This window comes from Vipera berus, assembly GCF_964194415.1.
Source record: "Vipera berus genome assembly, chromosome: 10".
Classification (NCBI taxonomy): Eukaryota; Metazoa; Chordata; class Lepidosauria; order Squamata; family Viperidae; genus Vipera; species Vipera berus.
The window spans coordinates 3,125,043-3,142,157 of NC_138213.1; the positions used below are offsets into that span (position 1 = coordinate 3,125,043).

At 39.6% G+C, this 17,115-nt stretch overlaps 1 protein-coding gene across 1 annotated transcript in view; it reads right to left on the reverse strand.

Moving 5' to 3' along the window:
- CDH13 (cadherin 13) overlaps positions 1–17,115 on the reverse strand; it is a 396,356-nt gene that overhangs the window by 101,393 nt on the left and 277,848 nt on the right. Inside the window, exon 7 of the mRNA XM_081335863.1 lies at positions 466–644. Coding sequence (XP_081191989.1) covers positions 466–644 — 179 coding nt within the window. The remainder of the gene's footprint in view (positions 1–465; positions 645–17,115) is intronic.

The following is a 17,115-nucleotide window of genomic DNA, read 5'->3' on the forward strand; positions in this document are numbered from 1 at the left end:
TGTACATTTAAAGTGACAATAAAGTATTCTATTCTATTCTATTCTATTCTATTCTATTCTATTCTATTCTATTCTATTCTATTCTATTCTATTCTATTCTATTCTATTCTATTCTGTTCTGTTCTGTTCTGTTCTGTTCTGTTCTGTTCTGTTCTGTTCTGTTCTGTTCTTGTTCTATTCTATTCCTTATTCTATTCTGTTCTGTTCTGTACTATTCCATTCTATTCTATTCATCACTGGGAGATCAAATCCCGATATTATTCAGCTATCTAAACAATTCTTTTTTTTTCCATCTGTGGGTTCCACATAATATTTTTCTAAACAAGCCATCCAAAGATCACACCAACAAAGGGCCTCCTGAGTTCCAGGTAAGATGACAAGATGAGAAACAGGCAGTAACCAACAAGCCTTGTGTTGTTGGAGTCTGTTTTGTTCAACAAATCATGGAAACCACTTGAGACTTACTTCGCGATCCAACATGGCTGGAGACACCACTGTGACGATGTCCCCTTTCTCTGGGTCAATGTAGAACATGTTCGGAGATGGTTTGTCTGGAGTCTGCTTCAGAATGTTGTATCTCAACACAGCATTATCTGTGGATGGGTCATCTGCATCAGATGCCGTCACCCGCATAACAGTACTTCCTGGAGCATGGAAGAAGGAGCAGAAGAAGTCCAAATTTTATTTCCAGCAACAAGGCATTAAAGCAGATTAAGCAACTGATTGCTATCCATTTGGCATCTACTGTAGCTTGTAGAGTCTGGTGCTTCCTGTTTAGAAAATAAGATTCTGAGGATTTAAGAGAAGAGAAAAATAAGATGAATTGAAACAATTCTCACTTATATCGTTTCATTGTCCTTTTATATTTTTTTCACCTAACTAGGTAGACATTATACATTAGAGCAGAGGTGCTCAACTTTGGCAACTTTAAGACTTGTGGACTTCAGCTCCCAGAATTCCTCAGCCAGCATGAGGAGTCTGGTCACTTTCTCCTCTTACAAAAGGCCTCTGTAGTAAACTGGGTTAGAGAGAGCGCGAATGCCTCGCCCTAAGTAAGCCATGAATTTTGTTGGTCTATCAATTCCATGGTCTAGTCCAGCTGTGTCCAACCTTTGCAAAGATTGTGGACTTCAACTCCCAGAATTCCCCATGCTGGCTGGGGAATTTTGGGTGTTGAAGTCCACAAGTCTGAAAGTTGCCAAGGTTGAACATTGCTGCAGTAGGTGTTTCTAATGAATCCAGCTTAAAACCGGATTGCAGCTGTACCAGATAAACAAAAGATGGGATTTGTGACTGTATAATCACATAAAGGTGCACTTAAAAGAGACTCAAGGGACCCCTAGTTTATTACAACATATCCTTCCTTCCAAATGGCCCAGCCTGCTTTTTCAAAACCAACCAACGGCTTGTTCTTAAAACCTCATCAAGGGGGATATATTGATGGTTATTCCCTTGCAAGAAATGGATTGGGCATTTAGCAGGACACATTCTCCCGAATTTCCTGGTGGAGAACTTATCCTCTGTTAACCATATGACTGTAAATTCAATTAGGAGCCTTTAATGAATTTTCCATGCCCACCTCATTAAGCATATTCTTCTGCAGCCTAGTTATCTCCCCCGCTGTGAGCAAGTTGTAATTAGAAAAAGCAGGGGATTATTAACCCTGAAGTGCGAAGGCCGCCCGTACTTTCCCAGACCTAGCAGTCCAATTTACTGGAAACAGCTTCTCTCACTTGCATTTCAATCGGTACTTATCTCTCCTTCACCTGCAGTCCAACTTCTGAAATGAGGTTCTGACTAGACAGCTGCCAGAAAGCTTAGCCTGAGTTGGCTCTGCAGAGTCCCTTTTCTTTTGCAAAAATTAAAAAAAAAATCAAGGGACGGGGGAGTTGAGAAGTTTTAGTCTTTCCACTTTTCTTTCTTTTTTGTTCTGCATTCTTGAATGTTCTCCTAGTTTAATGGCACCATTTCCATCCCCCTCGCATTGTTTCCTGCTCAGCCTCTCCAGGCATGGATAAAAAACATTTATGTCAGTTTGTGGTAAGGAAAGACGAAATGACACAAATGATTCTGTGAAATGTTTTGCCGCTTACTTACTTACTTACTTTTTTTTTTGGCTAACATCCAGATACACCACTAAGCTCAGGTAAAATGCTCCTAATAACACAAAGGAGTAAAACCATGGTCAGCGGTTTAAAAACAAAACCCAAGAAGCAGAAAACTATCTAGGTTTATGTGATCTAAGTCTCTAAAACCTGGGGAGACAGTTGGGTCCTTCCTTTTACAGACTTCCAACTGTGAGGGACACACCAGCCAAAAATTAACCAACCAACCCACAACCGAGAAGGATGTTGATAAGCATGTTGAGTATCCACACATAATACAAAACTGTCTATAGGCGAGAATCCATCCAGACATATTAAACAGAACATCCCTAGCATTATTCCCATCACAAAATTTTAGTCTTCTGAAAAGATTCATTTCCCAAGGTTCGTAAACTGCCTCCTTCTAACTTTGTGTCATTTATAAATGCTTCCATGCATTAATCAAATGCCTGGCTGCTAAAGTATCAAACAACAGCCTACAAAATTATTATACGACAGACAGGTGCAGGCGTGTTGTATCAACACAATTAGTGGACCCATCATCACTTTGCTAAATATTTGCAGCCAATTCTCTTTTTCAAAAAAAATTTTTTTTGGGTTGCTTCACTATGCAGTGCTGAAGCTGCAGTAAAACAAATTCTCTTGTTAAAAGTGTAATAAATGCATGACAATTTGCCTAGTCGTACCAGATTATGAGAAACTAAACCTCTTTAGAGATTCATTTTTCTTTCACAGCATTTGACATCCAGTGTAGTTATATAGTAATTAAGATGATAGACTAGACCAGGAGTGTCCAGCCTTAGTGACTTTAAGATCTGTGGACTTCAAGAATTCCCCAGCCAGCCTTGCTGGAAATTGAAGTCCACCAGTCTTAAAGTTCCCAAGGTTGGACACCCATGGAGTAGAACATGGTCTGTGGAAGCTCATGGCTTTAATTTGGGCAACTCATTCTCTCCCCAGTCCAGTTTATTGCACGGGCCTTTTGTTAGAGGAGAATGTGATCAGACTGCTGGCCCTCGGGCTGGATGTGTCATGTGGAAGCTGTGCCCACCCCACCCCAGGGGCAAAAAGTTGTGATATGTCATGACACATCACGTGACGTGGCAAGTTTGACATCCCTGGACTAAAGACATGGCTGGTGGAGGACTTCTGGGAACTAAAGTCCACAAGTCTTAAAATTGCCAAATTTGAAGGCCCCCCCTGATTGAAATCTACCCAACTGAATAAATATTACTCATGGAAACAGGAAAGTGTTCCTGATATGCCACCATTGTGCTTTAATCTGATGACTGGGTGAGTGCAGTAGGCACGAGCAGAGAACAAGACCCCCTCAATAATTATGAAAAGCCTACCTAATTCATTGTGATCAAAATAATTCAACTTTTAGAGAAGTGGCATGGTGAAGGGGAAATGGCTGGTTGTGACAGTCATCACAACTAATTAGATGTTTGACTGTCAATTTGTACTTTAAAGAAAAACAAACTCCGGGGAAGCCACAACAAATGGGAGAAGAAAGATCTATTCTCTTTCCAATCAAGTACATTTGAATTGCAGCTGCAAATATTAACATGGTGTTTATTAAACTTGGAGGCTTCACCCAGTCGGTAGTCTGTTTAGTGGAAATTAATGAGCTACAGGCCAAGTTTTCCTACAGTCTCCAAGAATTCTGTTTCTCCCAATACACACAGCTATTTAATGCAAGCCATTTCAAAGGTTCAAGTTGCCCTTTCAGAATTCATTTATTCTAGAGCCTTGGGTCAAATCAGTGAATGGACTAGCTTCAGGTATTCTTTTTCTAGTAGTTTTTCTGTCTAATAAGTTCTAAAAGATGCCAGTGGTAAAATTCATAGCACCATTGACAAATCAATTGAAAATGCAATGGAGAGCTAGGTTCTGATTTACAAATCCATCCAGTAGCTGATCAAACATGCATCCTCAAATTCAGACAAATTCCTTTACTTTCCATGAAATGAACCTTTTAAGTCCAGCTATTAGAAAGTTGCAAAAAATGGGAGCATTGCTTTCTGATGGGAGAGTTTCCTAAAAGTATCTTGGTGGCTAACATGGTTTAGCAAACATTCTTCTTGTGAAGTTTGAATGGTAAACAGCTGATAGACTTAATCCATGCATTATTAATTTGGAAGAGAGAAGCAGGCTGAGCTGGAAGGTGGGGTTAAATGTGTCATCAGTTTGGAATCATTGCACAGCCAGAAGAGACTCAAGTCCAACTCTCATAAATTCCGTTGACTCTTATCTAAGTGCCAGTTTAGCTTCAGCCAGATTCTTGTGTATAGGTAATGATAATAAAGTGTTCAGTGCTTTGAATTGAGCGAGTGTTCCTAGTTCTTTGTGCCTGACATGACCAGATGGAAAGAATACTTAGCATCAGATCAAGTCAAAAAAAGTTGTTGGCGCTGTTTGAATTTGTTCTACCAGCAGCAAGATCTGACTGCTGGCCCAGTGATGGATTGTATTGCAAATCAGGGCTGTTTCCAGAGGAGGCAGAGAGGACCTGGAGCTTATGGAGCAAAGGAACTGGATGAGGCTGTCGGCAGGCCCAGAGGAAGAGAGAGGGGCTTTTGGAGGAGTTGGTGGCGGCGGCAGCAGCGTGCTCCAGGGGTGAAAAGAAGCAAGGCCTCTTTAAGGAAAAGGTGGAAGAGTCAGGATCAGAAAAAGGAAAGAAGGCGAGGTTGTCAGAATACAAGCTAACTTGAGGGCTAATCCACATGGAGCCCCATTTCCATCTGTCCTGTTTGCCATCGTTCACTCCCTAGAGACTAAAATGGACAATGTGAAATTTGAGCGGGCCCCGAACAAGGAGTATATATAGGAGGTGGTGACCCTTTGAGAGCTGTATGCAACGAAATTTCATTTTGATGTATGCCGATTGGTGTACATTCAAAGTGACAATAAAGTTATCATCATCATCAAACAACCATTTATTAGGGTTAGGTTAAGGTCAAGTAATAGCTAAACAGAAAAACACTTACACAGTCCACCCCCTGAGCTTCTGAAAATAAAAGAAGTTCTCCCAGCACAATCAACAGCTCCCGTCACTTCTTTCAACTTTCTTTCTGTTCAAATTATAAAACTGCTGCCAGGAATTCTTATGCTCATAAAATATTCCCTTTCGCCAAACAGGAAGCTGTCCCAAGCTGCGGTTCTCGTAACTTGCCATATGGATCAACCACAAATAGAAGCTAAGGTTCCCTGGCCTAAACTTAGTATCTCCTAACAGTTCTATACCCAGCACTATGTTTAGAATTCTTCCCCCCCACCCCCATGAATGACATTATCTATGTAAAAGCATTCAGCTCTTCCCACATTTTAAATGTTGAATATTTCTAGCACATGACACTCTCTGGACTCACTTCCTTGGTTTAAACATAGACAGTTCCACTGCGACCGTGTGAAATGTTAAAAATATTGCTAAAGCTACTGAGAAAGAGGTTAAAATCTCAGGTATGACAGCAATCAGTCAGAAATGACTTATAAGGCAAAGCAATTGTACGTAGGAATTACTTTCCCACTGAATGTTCTCATAAAACATGAGCCGAAGTGGAGATTTATGACCAGGTCAAATTTTAGCAATTTCAATGTTTAACCTTACCCACTGTCTCTCCACCCCTCCTCCCGTTTCTCACCCCAGGGAGTTTTATATGTGTTTGGATTTAAGAAAGTATTTATGTGCTAAGGTTACATGGAATGAGTTATATCCACCTTCATTTTTAGAAGCAGCATGTCAGCAGAGCTTCTGCTGAACACTGAGAATCCGTTTAAGAGGCTGGTGCAGACTGGGTTGAAGGCAGGATAGGAGGGCGTCATTGTGGGAAACAGAATGTGGTTTGCAAGAGGCTGATCAGGGTAGGATCAAACTGAACAATTTCAATAAGGAGGCAGAAAGCACCTGAAGAATTTTTATTTTTAGACCTCTGATTTTTTTTTTCAGCCAGTGAAGTCTACAAATATTAATATTAATGGAAATGGAACACAGTTGGGAGGCAGTAGTCATCAGGATTGTATTATTATTATGGTTGTTTGCACAGTAGCCAGATGTTTAGACTGGATTTGGCATTTTTATCCACCTATTGTCCTTTCTATGGACCTGGAATAAGCAGATGTGGATGACTGATGGCGTTAAACATCTCATGACAGGTTGTAAGCTGTTCCAAGTCAAGCTGCCTTTTATAATTGACCGATGGAGATTTTGTCAATGCCCATGGTGTTCAAGTAGTACTCCAGATGTTTTGGAATTGCACCCAAGGTGCCTGTTACTATTGGTACTATCTTTGTTTATTATTATTAACAAACCAAACCAATTCTAATAGTGTCTGATTAATGATAGCTTACTCTTCAAAAGCAGCTGCAACAGTACCACCAACACAGCCTTAACACTGTTTCTTTGTTAACGGGAAATCGATAAGCTTTTTGAAAAATTTCAGAATTCTTTGAAAGTTTGATAAACTTATTGATGAGAAGAAGTAAGAAGAGGTTTATTGATACAGTTCTCTAGTGATGACTTCTGAGCCAAGGTCGCAGTCACAGAATAAGTAGAGAAGTCTTCTGGGTTGATCACTAGCACGGTTCCACTTCTAGACCTAGACTTGATCGACCCAGAATTCAATTTAAGATAAGGCATTTTCGCTGTGGATTGCAACTATGAACCTATATGGAGATAATCCTTTTTGCTATTGACACCCTTCTTATCTTTACAAGGCCAAATGGGCGAAATCCACCTAAAACTAAATACTGTATTTTTGTCTCTTTTTCCAGATTACTATTTCACCTGGCAGCTTCCAATCCAAGCCATTTTATAGTTTAACCTATTCTATCACACAAGTGCACTTAACTCTCAGAGTATGCTGGGCCAACTCTTCGTTTTTCCCCTAAGCGAGCCAGGATTGTTTGCCATAATTCAAATTTGATTTCAGATTTTACAGGCTGTTTAAATGCAGGCGCAGGCTTTATAGTCTAGAACGGCTAAGCACAGAGCTTACTAAAAGAAATAAATCTTGCGAAGGCCTCTGCCTTATCTTTTCTTTTTATAACCATCCCTCAAGCTGCTGCTCTTCGACTTTCTCCGATTTTCATCTTGCCTTTGCAGTTGAGTTGAAGAAAAGGTAGTCAAGTAAAATGGCAAGAAAAAGGAGGAAGTTTCAAGTTCAAATGTGTAAAGGTAAAAGGTAAAGGTTCCCCCACACATGCATGCTAGTCGTTTCCAATTCTAGGGGCCGGTGCTCATCTCCATTTCAAAGCCGAAGAGCCAGCGCTTGTCCGAGGACGTCTCCGTGGTCATGTGGCCGGCATGACTAGACGCCAAAGGCACACGGAACACTGTTACCTTCCCACCGTAGTGGTCCATATTTTTCTACTTGCATTTTTACCTGCTTTTGAACTGCTAGGTTGGCAGAAGCTGGGACGAGTAACAGGCGCTCACTTTGTTACGCGGCACTCGGGATTTGACCCGCCAAACTGCTGACCTTCTGATCGAAAAGCTCAGCGTCCTAACCCACTGAGCCACCGCGCCCCAAATGTGTGCTTGGCCATAAAACTAATGTGCCAGGAACAGTGGAAAGGTTTATTCAACCTACTAAGTCATCGTGTTCTTGGCTTGGCTTCAGATCAGCCTGATAACTAATCTCAGTGGTTAATCATAGTTTATAAGTAAATCTTAGCCTTGTTTATACCAAAATTAAAACAAGCCAGGATATGGCTAGTGGGTGAACCAAGAGTACTGTATCTTTCAGCCTGTCTTATCTAATTTAGAGAAAAGGGAGGGAAAAAGCTGTGTATTAAGATGAAAATTAAGGAAAAGCAGAAAAGAATTGTGTATGATAGCACTTGGACTTACATACTGCTTCACAGTGCTCTACAGCCCTCTCTAACCCTAAGCATATTGACCCCCAACAATCTGGGTCCTCATTTTATCAACCTTGGAAGGACGGAAGGCTGAGTCTACCTTGAGCCGGTCAGGATCAAACTGCTGGCAGTCGGCAGAGTTAGCCTGCAATATTGCACTCTAACCACTATGTCACCATGACTCCTGATGACCAGCGACTGGCAATATGAATAAATATAAATTCTATATAGCATATATTCAGTGGTTAAGATGCTGGGCTTGTTGGCTGGAAAGTTGACAGCCCAAATTTGAGATCCGAGCACCACGAGACGGGGTGAGCTCCCGTCCTCACCCCAGCTCTTGCCAACCTAGCAGTTCAAAAGCATGCAAATGCGAGTAGACAAATAGGTACCACTTCAGTGGGAAGGTAATACATGACTGTAGAAATGTCTTTGGACAGCACTGCCTCAATGGCCTTGAGCACCACCCCTTACAGTCGGCAACAACTAGCAAAGTAAAATCCACAGGAACTCCTTTTTATTATATAGGATATAAATTATATTAAAACTCTAATAAAATTCACTTGGGCAAACCCACAGATACAAGGATTTGATCTTTAAGTAATCCACCCGCCGTTGTTTAAGTGGCGCTTCCTCGAATTAGCCCAAACAAGCTGATTCAGTTAATATAGAATCTGGTGTTAATTCAATATCCTATAATACTCCAACATATGTCTTTTCCTGCTTCATGTGTGAGTCTAACGGTGTCTCTAACATTTAGCACTGCAATCACATCCTTTCGCTAATTAGACGGCCTTTTTAACTACACACTTCCCCAAAAAACAATCCATAATGCACTGGCTCATTTTAGCCAACCCCATTTAAGTTGCAAAGACCTTTGCAACTGTTTATTTGTTTAGGATAATGGTGTTTACCATCAAGCAGCACAAGTATTAATTTCCACACAACTGTGGCTAGGTGCGAAGTAGGTCTCAAATTGAGAAACTCATTGTCACCTCCAGAACAAAGCCATCCTTGCAGTCTTCCTGGCAAGAACAATGCAGCTAGATCATAAATTTGACTTAAAATGTTGGATTTTTTTTCTTCTTTTGCCAAATGTCATGTTCTTTACAACTGGACGTTACAGGGCTATCTTCGTGTCTGGCTCATAAGTTCTTTTAAGAGAAATTAATCACCCTTTTTACACTGCTATATTATCCACCATTATTCAATTCCAACAGTACAGAGAACATTATATTTTGAGGTTGATGAATTGGGGATATTACATATTTTATGACTTCATCTATTTGCACTTTGTTGTTTCCCTTTGAATGGGATGTTTAACGGGCTGCATGTTAAACCTCTATTATTAAATTTGTCATCAAAGCAAAAGTAGTCTCTCATCACCACTGCACCCATCCAGCCCCCGCTTTGCATTTTCTGATGTTTGCAGAGGGGCCATCGAGACAGTAAATCATATGAATTATTGTTTTAAACCGAATAATAACCCATTATAGGCTTACAATGTGGGTTCTCCTGCTGTCTTGTTCGTTTTATATTTCATCCCCCGTAACCATATACCTGGCATGTAAGAAGAAGGAGAACATCTCATCTGGGATGTCCTGTCTAAAATATGACCTTTTTTTTTTTAATCCCATTTATATCCCGCCCTTCTCCAAAGACTCAGGACGGCTTACAATCTAAAGCACAATGTGCTTAGCAATAGCCTTCATTCTGTGTATATGCCTGCTTATTAGGGCTTTCGCCCCCCCCCCAGTGGCATTATTACAAAGTCAGCTTATTGCCCCCAACAATCTGGGTCCTCATTTTACTTACCTTGGAAGGATGGAAGGCTGAGTCAACCTTGAGCCTGGTGGGAGGCGAACCTGCACTAATTGCAGGCAGCTGGTGTTAAGGAGGCATTAGCCCACTGCTCCACCAAGGCTCTTTTTAGAGATGATATTTAAATTCTCTCCTTCAACTGACAGAAATTGCCATGTGAGATAAGGAATTTGGGCAATTGGTCCACCTTTATGAAAGTTATCCAGGCTGTGTAACAAATGGGAGGGGTCCTTAGATGGGCTAGGAGGGGCTATTGCCTCAAAAGTAGGAAGGGAGAAGACAAAAGCTAAATTTGATTCAAATTGGAATCGGGTTGTAATTAAATTAAATGGTACTTTAGTGTCAGGACCCACCCCAATCCACATCTTAGGAAAATAAAGAACTCTTGGAGTCAGGTCTTGTCCAAAAGGAGTTTTTACTAGGACATGATCGGTTGTGGAAATACAAGACAGGATCTGGCATTGTGTTACACTTTGATACTTTATAAAGAGTTCCAAGTTCAACCCCCTCCCCTCAAACCCATTTGGTCAGACCCACATCAATTTAACTTAGGTGTCAAACCCTTTCGTGGGAAAGAGGGATCTTCCCGTGTCTTTATGACTATTGCCTCCTTCCTTTTCAGATTCAAATGGAGATACTAACCAGATCTCCTTCTCCCTTCCCTCCCTTTGTCGTCCTCAGTTCAAAAGGTTTTCCCTGGTCTTTGAAGACAGCTTACAGGCAGGCTGAATAAACATCTTCTCTTCTCTCCTCGGGAAAATGGAAGAATCCAGGGGGGGGTATAATATTTTAGACATACATTTATGAATGGGATATAAATGGATTCTGACATTTAGTACAAGTACTCTTCCCCTGTATAATTAATAGTTTCCATCTCCCATCTTATTAAAAGACGGAACCTTCATGCAATCTTTAGAAGAAGTCTTGGGTCTACACTTGAGTCTTCTCAGGAAAAAAACAACTACATAGAATTTCAGAGAATGGCTTATCCCTCTATCCAGTTTACACTCACTTTCTCCAACTTGGTGCTCTCTATAGATGCTGGTAGAGCAATTTCTGGAATTCCCAAAGAACTTGGGGTTGATTAATTAAACTAATTAGACATAATAACAAAGTGGCCATTGGCATTTGGGTGCTGATCCAAAGGAATTCTAAGCCAGATGAATCAGCACTTGTCTTCCTATTCCTAAATGTTTCTCCAGTCACATACAACTGAGTGACTTTACGGTATCTTTTTAGACCATCAAGGCACTTTTTTTAATCCCAATTTTGCACTAGGCTTGATTTCAGAGTCAGAGCCTGTGAACTTGAACTACTAAGTATCTTGAAGTTCAACATGTGGCCAACGATCAGGACTTCTCAGGACTTCTTTATGAGTAAAGTATAGCGGTTGATTGAGCATTAGAACTCACCGTCACCCATGCGGCTTTCATACCTAAGGCAGGACTAAAACTCACCATCTCCTGGTGATTGGTCCAAAGTCACCCAAGCCAGCTTTTACACCTAAGTAAGGCAAGACTAGAACTCACCACCTCCTGGTTTATAGCTTGGTGCCTTCACTCCTAGACCAAACTGGCTCTTTTCCTGTTATTTTTTCCCCCTTTCAATTTATTTCTTATTTGTACAATACCAAATCATCATGAGTTTTATATCTATTGAAGAATCAGTTTATTACAGTTGCTAAGTTGCTAGGCTAGAAGGAGGGAGATCCAGGTTCTGGAACACAGCTGGCTGACCTTGGACCTCTTTCTCAGTGTAAAACAGTGCCAGCTTGAAAAACCTGCCTGGAAAAACAAGCCCCCTTGTCACATCATGTATTCATAGCTTTGTGATGTGAGCTGAAACCAGCAAAGTGCAAGAAATAATCATGCAACTAAGCAGGATAAATGCTAGAAATAACAGCAGCAGTCCATTATCCATGTGATTAACTTCCATCTTTCTCCTCTTCCTGCTAAAGGTGATTTAAGCAAGGCATGCCAATAGCAGAGCTTTCCTCAGCTTTGCTTCTGCCATTTCAATGGGCCATGCAAATATCTGGAGAAACCATTTATGAGGATAATGCATTAATCAATAGGGCCGTTTGCAAAGGCCTCTTAAATGTAAGGCAAACATAGCAAGGATTCAGCATATTTCTCCTGTATTATTACAGTCGAGCTGTAATTAATCTTCTCCCAGAAAAGAAAATGTTTTTTTTTTTAAAATAGAAAAACCAAAATGTTTCCATGGCTCCTGCTTTCTTTGTGTTTAGATCTTTAGAGCTCAGTTAGGAGTTGCTGTGCCAACATGAGTCTCTTTTTTTCCCCTCCTCTCTTTAAGCCAAGCAAGGATGGTATGGTAAGGATGGTGATGATGTTGTGACTTCATATCAAGTGAGATTCCACTTTTCTTCTCCCTCCGGGAAGGCAGATCCTCAGAGTGAGAAGAAACGTCTAGAAATCTGAAGGCAAAATGAAAGAAAGGCAAGTTTGAGATTACACAGCTCGCCTTTCTGACATTCACATTCAGCCAGTTATCTAAGATTGTGGCTTGATTTGTAGACCAGGAATCATAGAGTTGGAAGGGGCTTTGATGGCCTTGTAGTCCATACCTCTGGCCAACACAGCTTGGGTGTTTATTGCCAACCTCTGTTGCTTTCTCTGGCAGCTTCTGCCTGAATTATTTTGCCTTTTGAGAAAGGGAAGGAGAGAGGAGAGAGGACGAGACAGTGTATGTAGCTTCTCTATTGTCTCTTTAGATCCTAGGTTCTAGGTGGCAGTACTTAGATGGTCCAAAGGAGAAAGGAAGGGAAGCAGCAGAAGGAGTAGCCACTCAGAAGTCACCCAGTACACTGGTAGCAAAATCAGAATTTTTCTAATGCTTTAAATCAACTCCTTCCAAGCTTTGGCGATGTTGAACCCAAGGTGTTTGTTTTTTGTTTTTTTTATCTGAAAGGTGCTTCTTCCAAAAATCAACTGGACTTTCTTGTTTTTTTTCTTTTCTTGGAAAACATTTCGCTTCTCATCCAAGGAGCTTCTTCAGTTCTTCAGACCTGGATGACTGAGCATCTCCAGAGACATTAAACTGCAACATTTAAAATCTCCAGTCAGCAAGGTGGCTTTAATTTTTGTTCTTTTCTGGTTCTTCACCACAAAACCAGCCCTTGCATCCCACAATCACCTGGATTTCTTTTTTCATATGACAGGATTATTGTCATAACCACAGAACAAGAACTTCAGTGTGGTAAAAAGAGAAGAAAAAGAGAGCGAGGGAGGGAGGGATTCCTTGCTTAAAGCATTATTTGTATTTATTTATTACTTTTCTTCTCCACCAGCTCATTTCAAATTGTATTGTCTGAGAATCTGAACTGCAAAATTCCAGTCTAGTCCTCTCAGCAAAGTCACTGTATCATGTTTCTTTCAAGACAACTGCTCACAATACAGAAGATTGCACAGATAATTATTTTGCCTTATGGATCCTCTGTCTCATAAGAAGACCAATAATTTATTTGTCTTCCAAAATCTTCTTCAGCCCCCACAACTTGATTTCATTTTATTTTGGAAGGGGAGGCAAGCACACCATAAGTCAACTTATGGACTTTGATAAACTTTTAAATGTTATTATTTTATGTCTGCTTACCTGCCAAAAAAAAAAAAAAACCAATGGCAGCTTGGGATCTAATATTATGCCCCGTGATTTATAGCTATGGATTATATGTCAGATTTGAAAAATAATGGTTAAAATTTCTGAGCCCTTGGAAAAACCAACTCGAGTACATTCCAGCTCTATGAATCAAAGTCAAATGAAGTTATTCTTACATTTTAAAAACAAACCTGATTCTAAAATGTGGTTTCCCAGAGTTCTACCATAGTTCTGAATTTCCAAACGACTGTTGTTACCACTGGGGTGAGCTTTATCTTAGGAATGTCATCCTGCGCCCTTTTCATTTATTTTGCAATTTGAAGAAAATCAAGAACTGCTGTCTTCCTCCATCCCCAATATTAATGTGCTATATAGTGAATGCTCATGGTCTGTAATACATTTATCTGTCCAGAGTCACTACATGAGTGAGATGGGCAGCACAGAAATTCATTCAATCAATCAGTCAACTCAACTCAACTCAACTCAACTCAACTCAACTCAACTCAACTCAACTCAACTCAACTCAACTCAACTCAACTGAAGGAACTCTTTCTGGACGTTTCTACTGGATGGAGTTAAGGTTTGAATGCTTTCGTGGGTGACTTCTTAGTCCTAGACAGTGCTTGTTGATTTTTACTGCTTGGTGATGTAGGACTGGTGTACAAAGTCATGGAAGTGTAACCACCTTGAAGTGTAGCCCCCTTGAAATGTAACCACTTTGAAACATAACCACCTTGGTGAGGACAGCTGCTTGATTTACTTCCTTACCTCTAAATCATGGTTTCTCAAACCCAGCATCTTTAAGATGGGTAGACCCAAAAGTCTGGCTGGGGAATTCTGGGAACTGAAGGCCACACATCTCAAAGGTTCTTAGTGTCGTTGTGTTTACACAAGGGGTCCAAATCCAATGTCTTCTGAGTTCTGTTGACCCTTATCTGGCGCCAAGTTAATGTTGAACTTTAGTTGACCAAATTCTTGTGTACAGACTTGACTAAATCTTTCATGCTGCAACTTAACGGATGGTCCTGATACTTTGTGCCTGACGCATGCCGATCTTCTGAGAAACAATTGGTATTCATGATATGTCTGTGTGCATGCTAACGGTATTTGTAGCAGCCAGAATAGAGGCTGAGACATTGGATACCTCTCCTGCTAGCAAGATTCGAAAACCTTTGGGGATTTAACAATTGCCTTCCTATGGAAATACAGTTCCAGAAAGCAAGGCTAAAATTCACAGCTGTTTACAATTTAGGCAGTCAGGTTTCATGTTAATTCATGCATAGTGACAAAACACTGCTTCCTTCCCATCTCCCTGTGGAAAACGCGGTTAATAATGCAGTTTGCATAAACTCTGAGAGCTGCCTTAATTTTGCCGCGGATGATAAAATGATAGGTTCAGAGAGGACAGGAAAGGCCGCATGAGTTGCTGCTGCTGCAAAGATACAATGCCTTGGAGAACTGAGATTCTCACTGTCCCTCCGTCATGGGTTAAACTGGCATGCACAAGGGACACAAAGTATCTTCTACTCACTCCAGATTAATAACACAACTTGGCACACAACCTCTTCTGCAAGGAACAAAAAACACGTTTGCTAATTGGCCAGCCACTCACTCTATTTCCCCATGTGCAAATCGGCCTGCTGGTGTGAGACATCCTTCCACTGTTGTTTCTCAGCGTTTAATAACAGCTCTTTTCAAACTTGGCAACTTTAAAATGGGTGGACTTCAAATCCCAGAATTCCCCAGTCACCTTGTTTGAATAACACATTGATTCAAAGCATGTAATGGTTGCTTGCCCACCTAAAAGGTTCAGGAACAGACCCAAGGAAAATCTAAAATGAATAAAAAGTCTCTCCTGTAAGATATATTAAGGATATATGTATTGCATTTAGGTGGGAAATACCCCTGATATTATATTATATTATATTATTATATTATATTATATTATATTATATTATATTATATTATATTATATTATATTATATTATATTATATTATATTATATTATATTATATTATATTATATTATATTATATTATATTATATTATATTATATTATATTATATTATATTATATTATATTATATTATATTATTATATTATATTATATTATATTATTATATTATATTATATTATATTATATTATATTATATTATATTATATTATATTATATTATATTATATTATATTATATTATATTATATTATATTATATTATACTATACTATACTATATTATATTATATTATATTATATTATATTATATTATATTATATTATACTATACTATACTATACTATATTATATTATATTATATTATATTATATTATATTATATTATATTATATTATATTATATTATATTATATTATATTATATTATATTATATTATATTATATTATATTATATTATATTATATTAATTATATTATATTATATTATTATATTATATTATATTATATTATTATATTATTATAATATTATCCACTTTCTTCCCATTAAATCCTGCTAAGGTGACTCTAAATATCATGCTTGGGGATCAAAAATGTATTTTTCAATTTTAGACAAGTGCCAAAGAGCCTAATGGGAAAAGAATAGAAAACAAACACCTCCATTATCAAATTTCTATCTTTTCGGGTTTTCTATGTCATGCCTTGTGTTATTCCTCTTTAAAAGCCTCCAGTGATGGAGCATGCACAACTTCTGAAGGCAAGCTGTTCCACTGATGAATTGTTCACACTGTTCGAACTAAGGAGAAACTTCCTAACAGTGAGAACAATTAACCAGTGGAACAGAAGTTGCCTCCAGAAGGTGTGGGTGCTCCATCACTGGAGGCTTTTAACAAGAGACTGACCAGCCATTTGTCTGGGATGGTATAGGGTCTCCTGCATGAGTAGGGGGTTGGGCTAGAAGACCTCCAAGATCCCTTCCAACTCTGTCGTTTTGGTAATTAATCAGAGGATCAGCTTGCCTCCAGAAATTGTGGTTGCTCTATCACTGGAGGCTCTTAGGAACAGACTGGCCAGACATTTGTCTGGGATGGTATAGGGTCTCCTGCATGAGTAGGGTTGGGCTAGAAGACCTCCAAGGTCCCTTCCAATTCTGTTATTCTGTCTCCCCATGATTTCACTTTGATCTTGGAAATTCTTGAGGTGACTGCAAGAGTTGATAACTGTCCCTGGAACACGTTTCTCCAATCCTGCAATTATTCCCCATTCCTCTTTTCCTGTATTTGTGTACCTGATATGGAAAACTCAGAACATCTGACATAATGGGCTTCAGATTTCCATATACTAAACAGTACCTTACAAAAATTGTCATTTCTCCTATTCCTACCTCTTTATTTCTTCATTCTTCGGATGCTTTCTATCCGATTAACAAAACTCATCGTCCTTTGCTCTCTGTCCATTCTGCTGCTAAGGTGGACCCATTATGCCTGCTAGCTGCATTCACACAGCACACACCAGCCTGCTAGAATCAGAAGATCCATTCATCCACTGAGTGTGCTAAGCATGGTTAAGGTTAGCCTTTGAGTGTGTGTGTGTGTGTGTGTGTGTGTGTGTGTGTGTGTGTGTGTGTGTGAGAGAGAGAGAGAGAGAGAGAGAGAGAGAGAGAGAGAGAGAGAGAGAGAGAGAGACAGAGACAGAGACAGAGACAGAGACAGAGACAGAAAGAGAGAGAGAGATAGAGAGAGATAGACAGACAGACAGACAGACAGAGA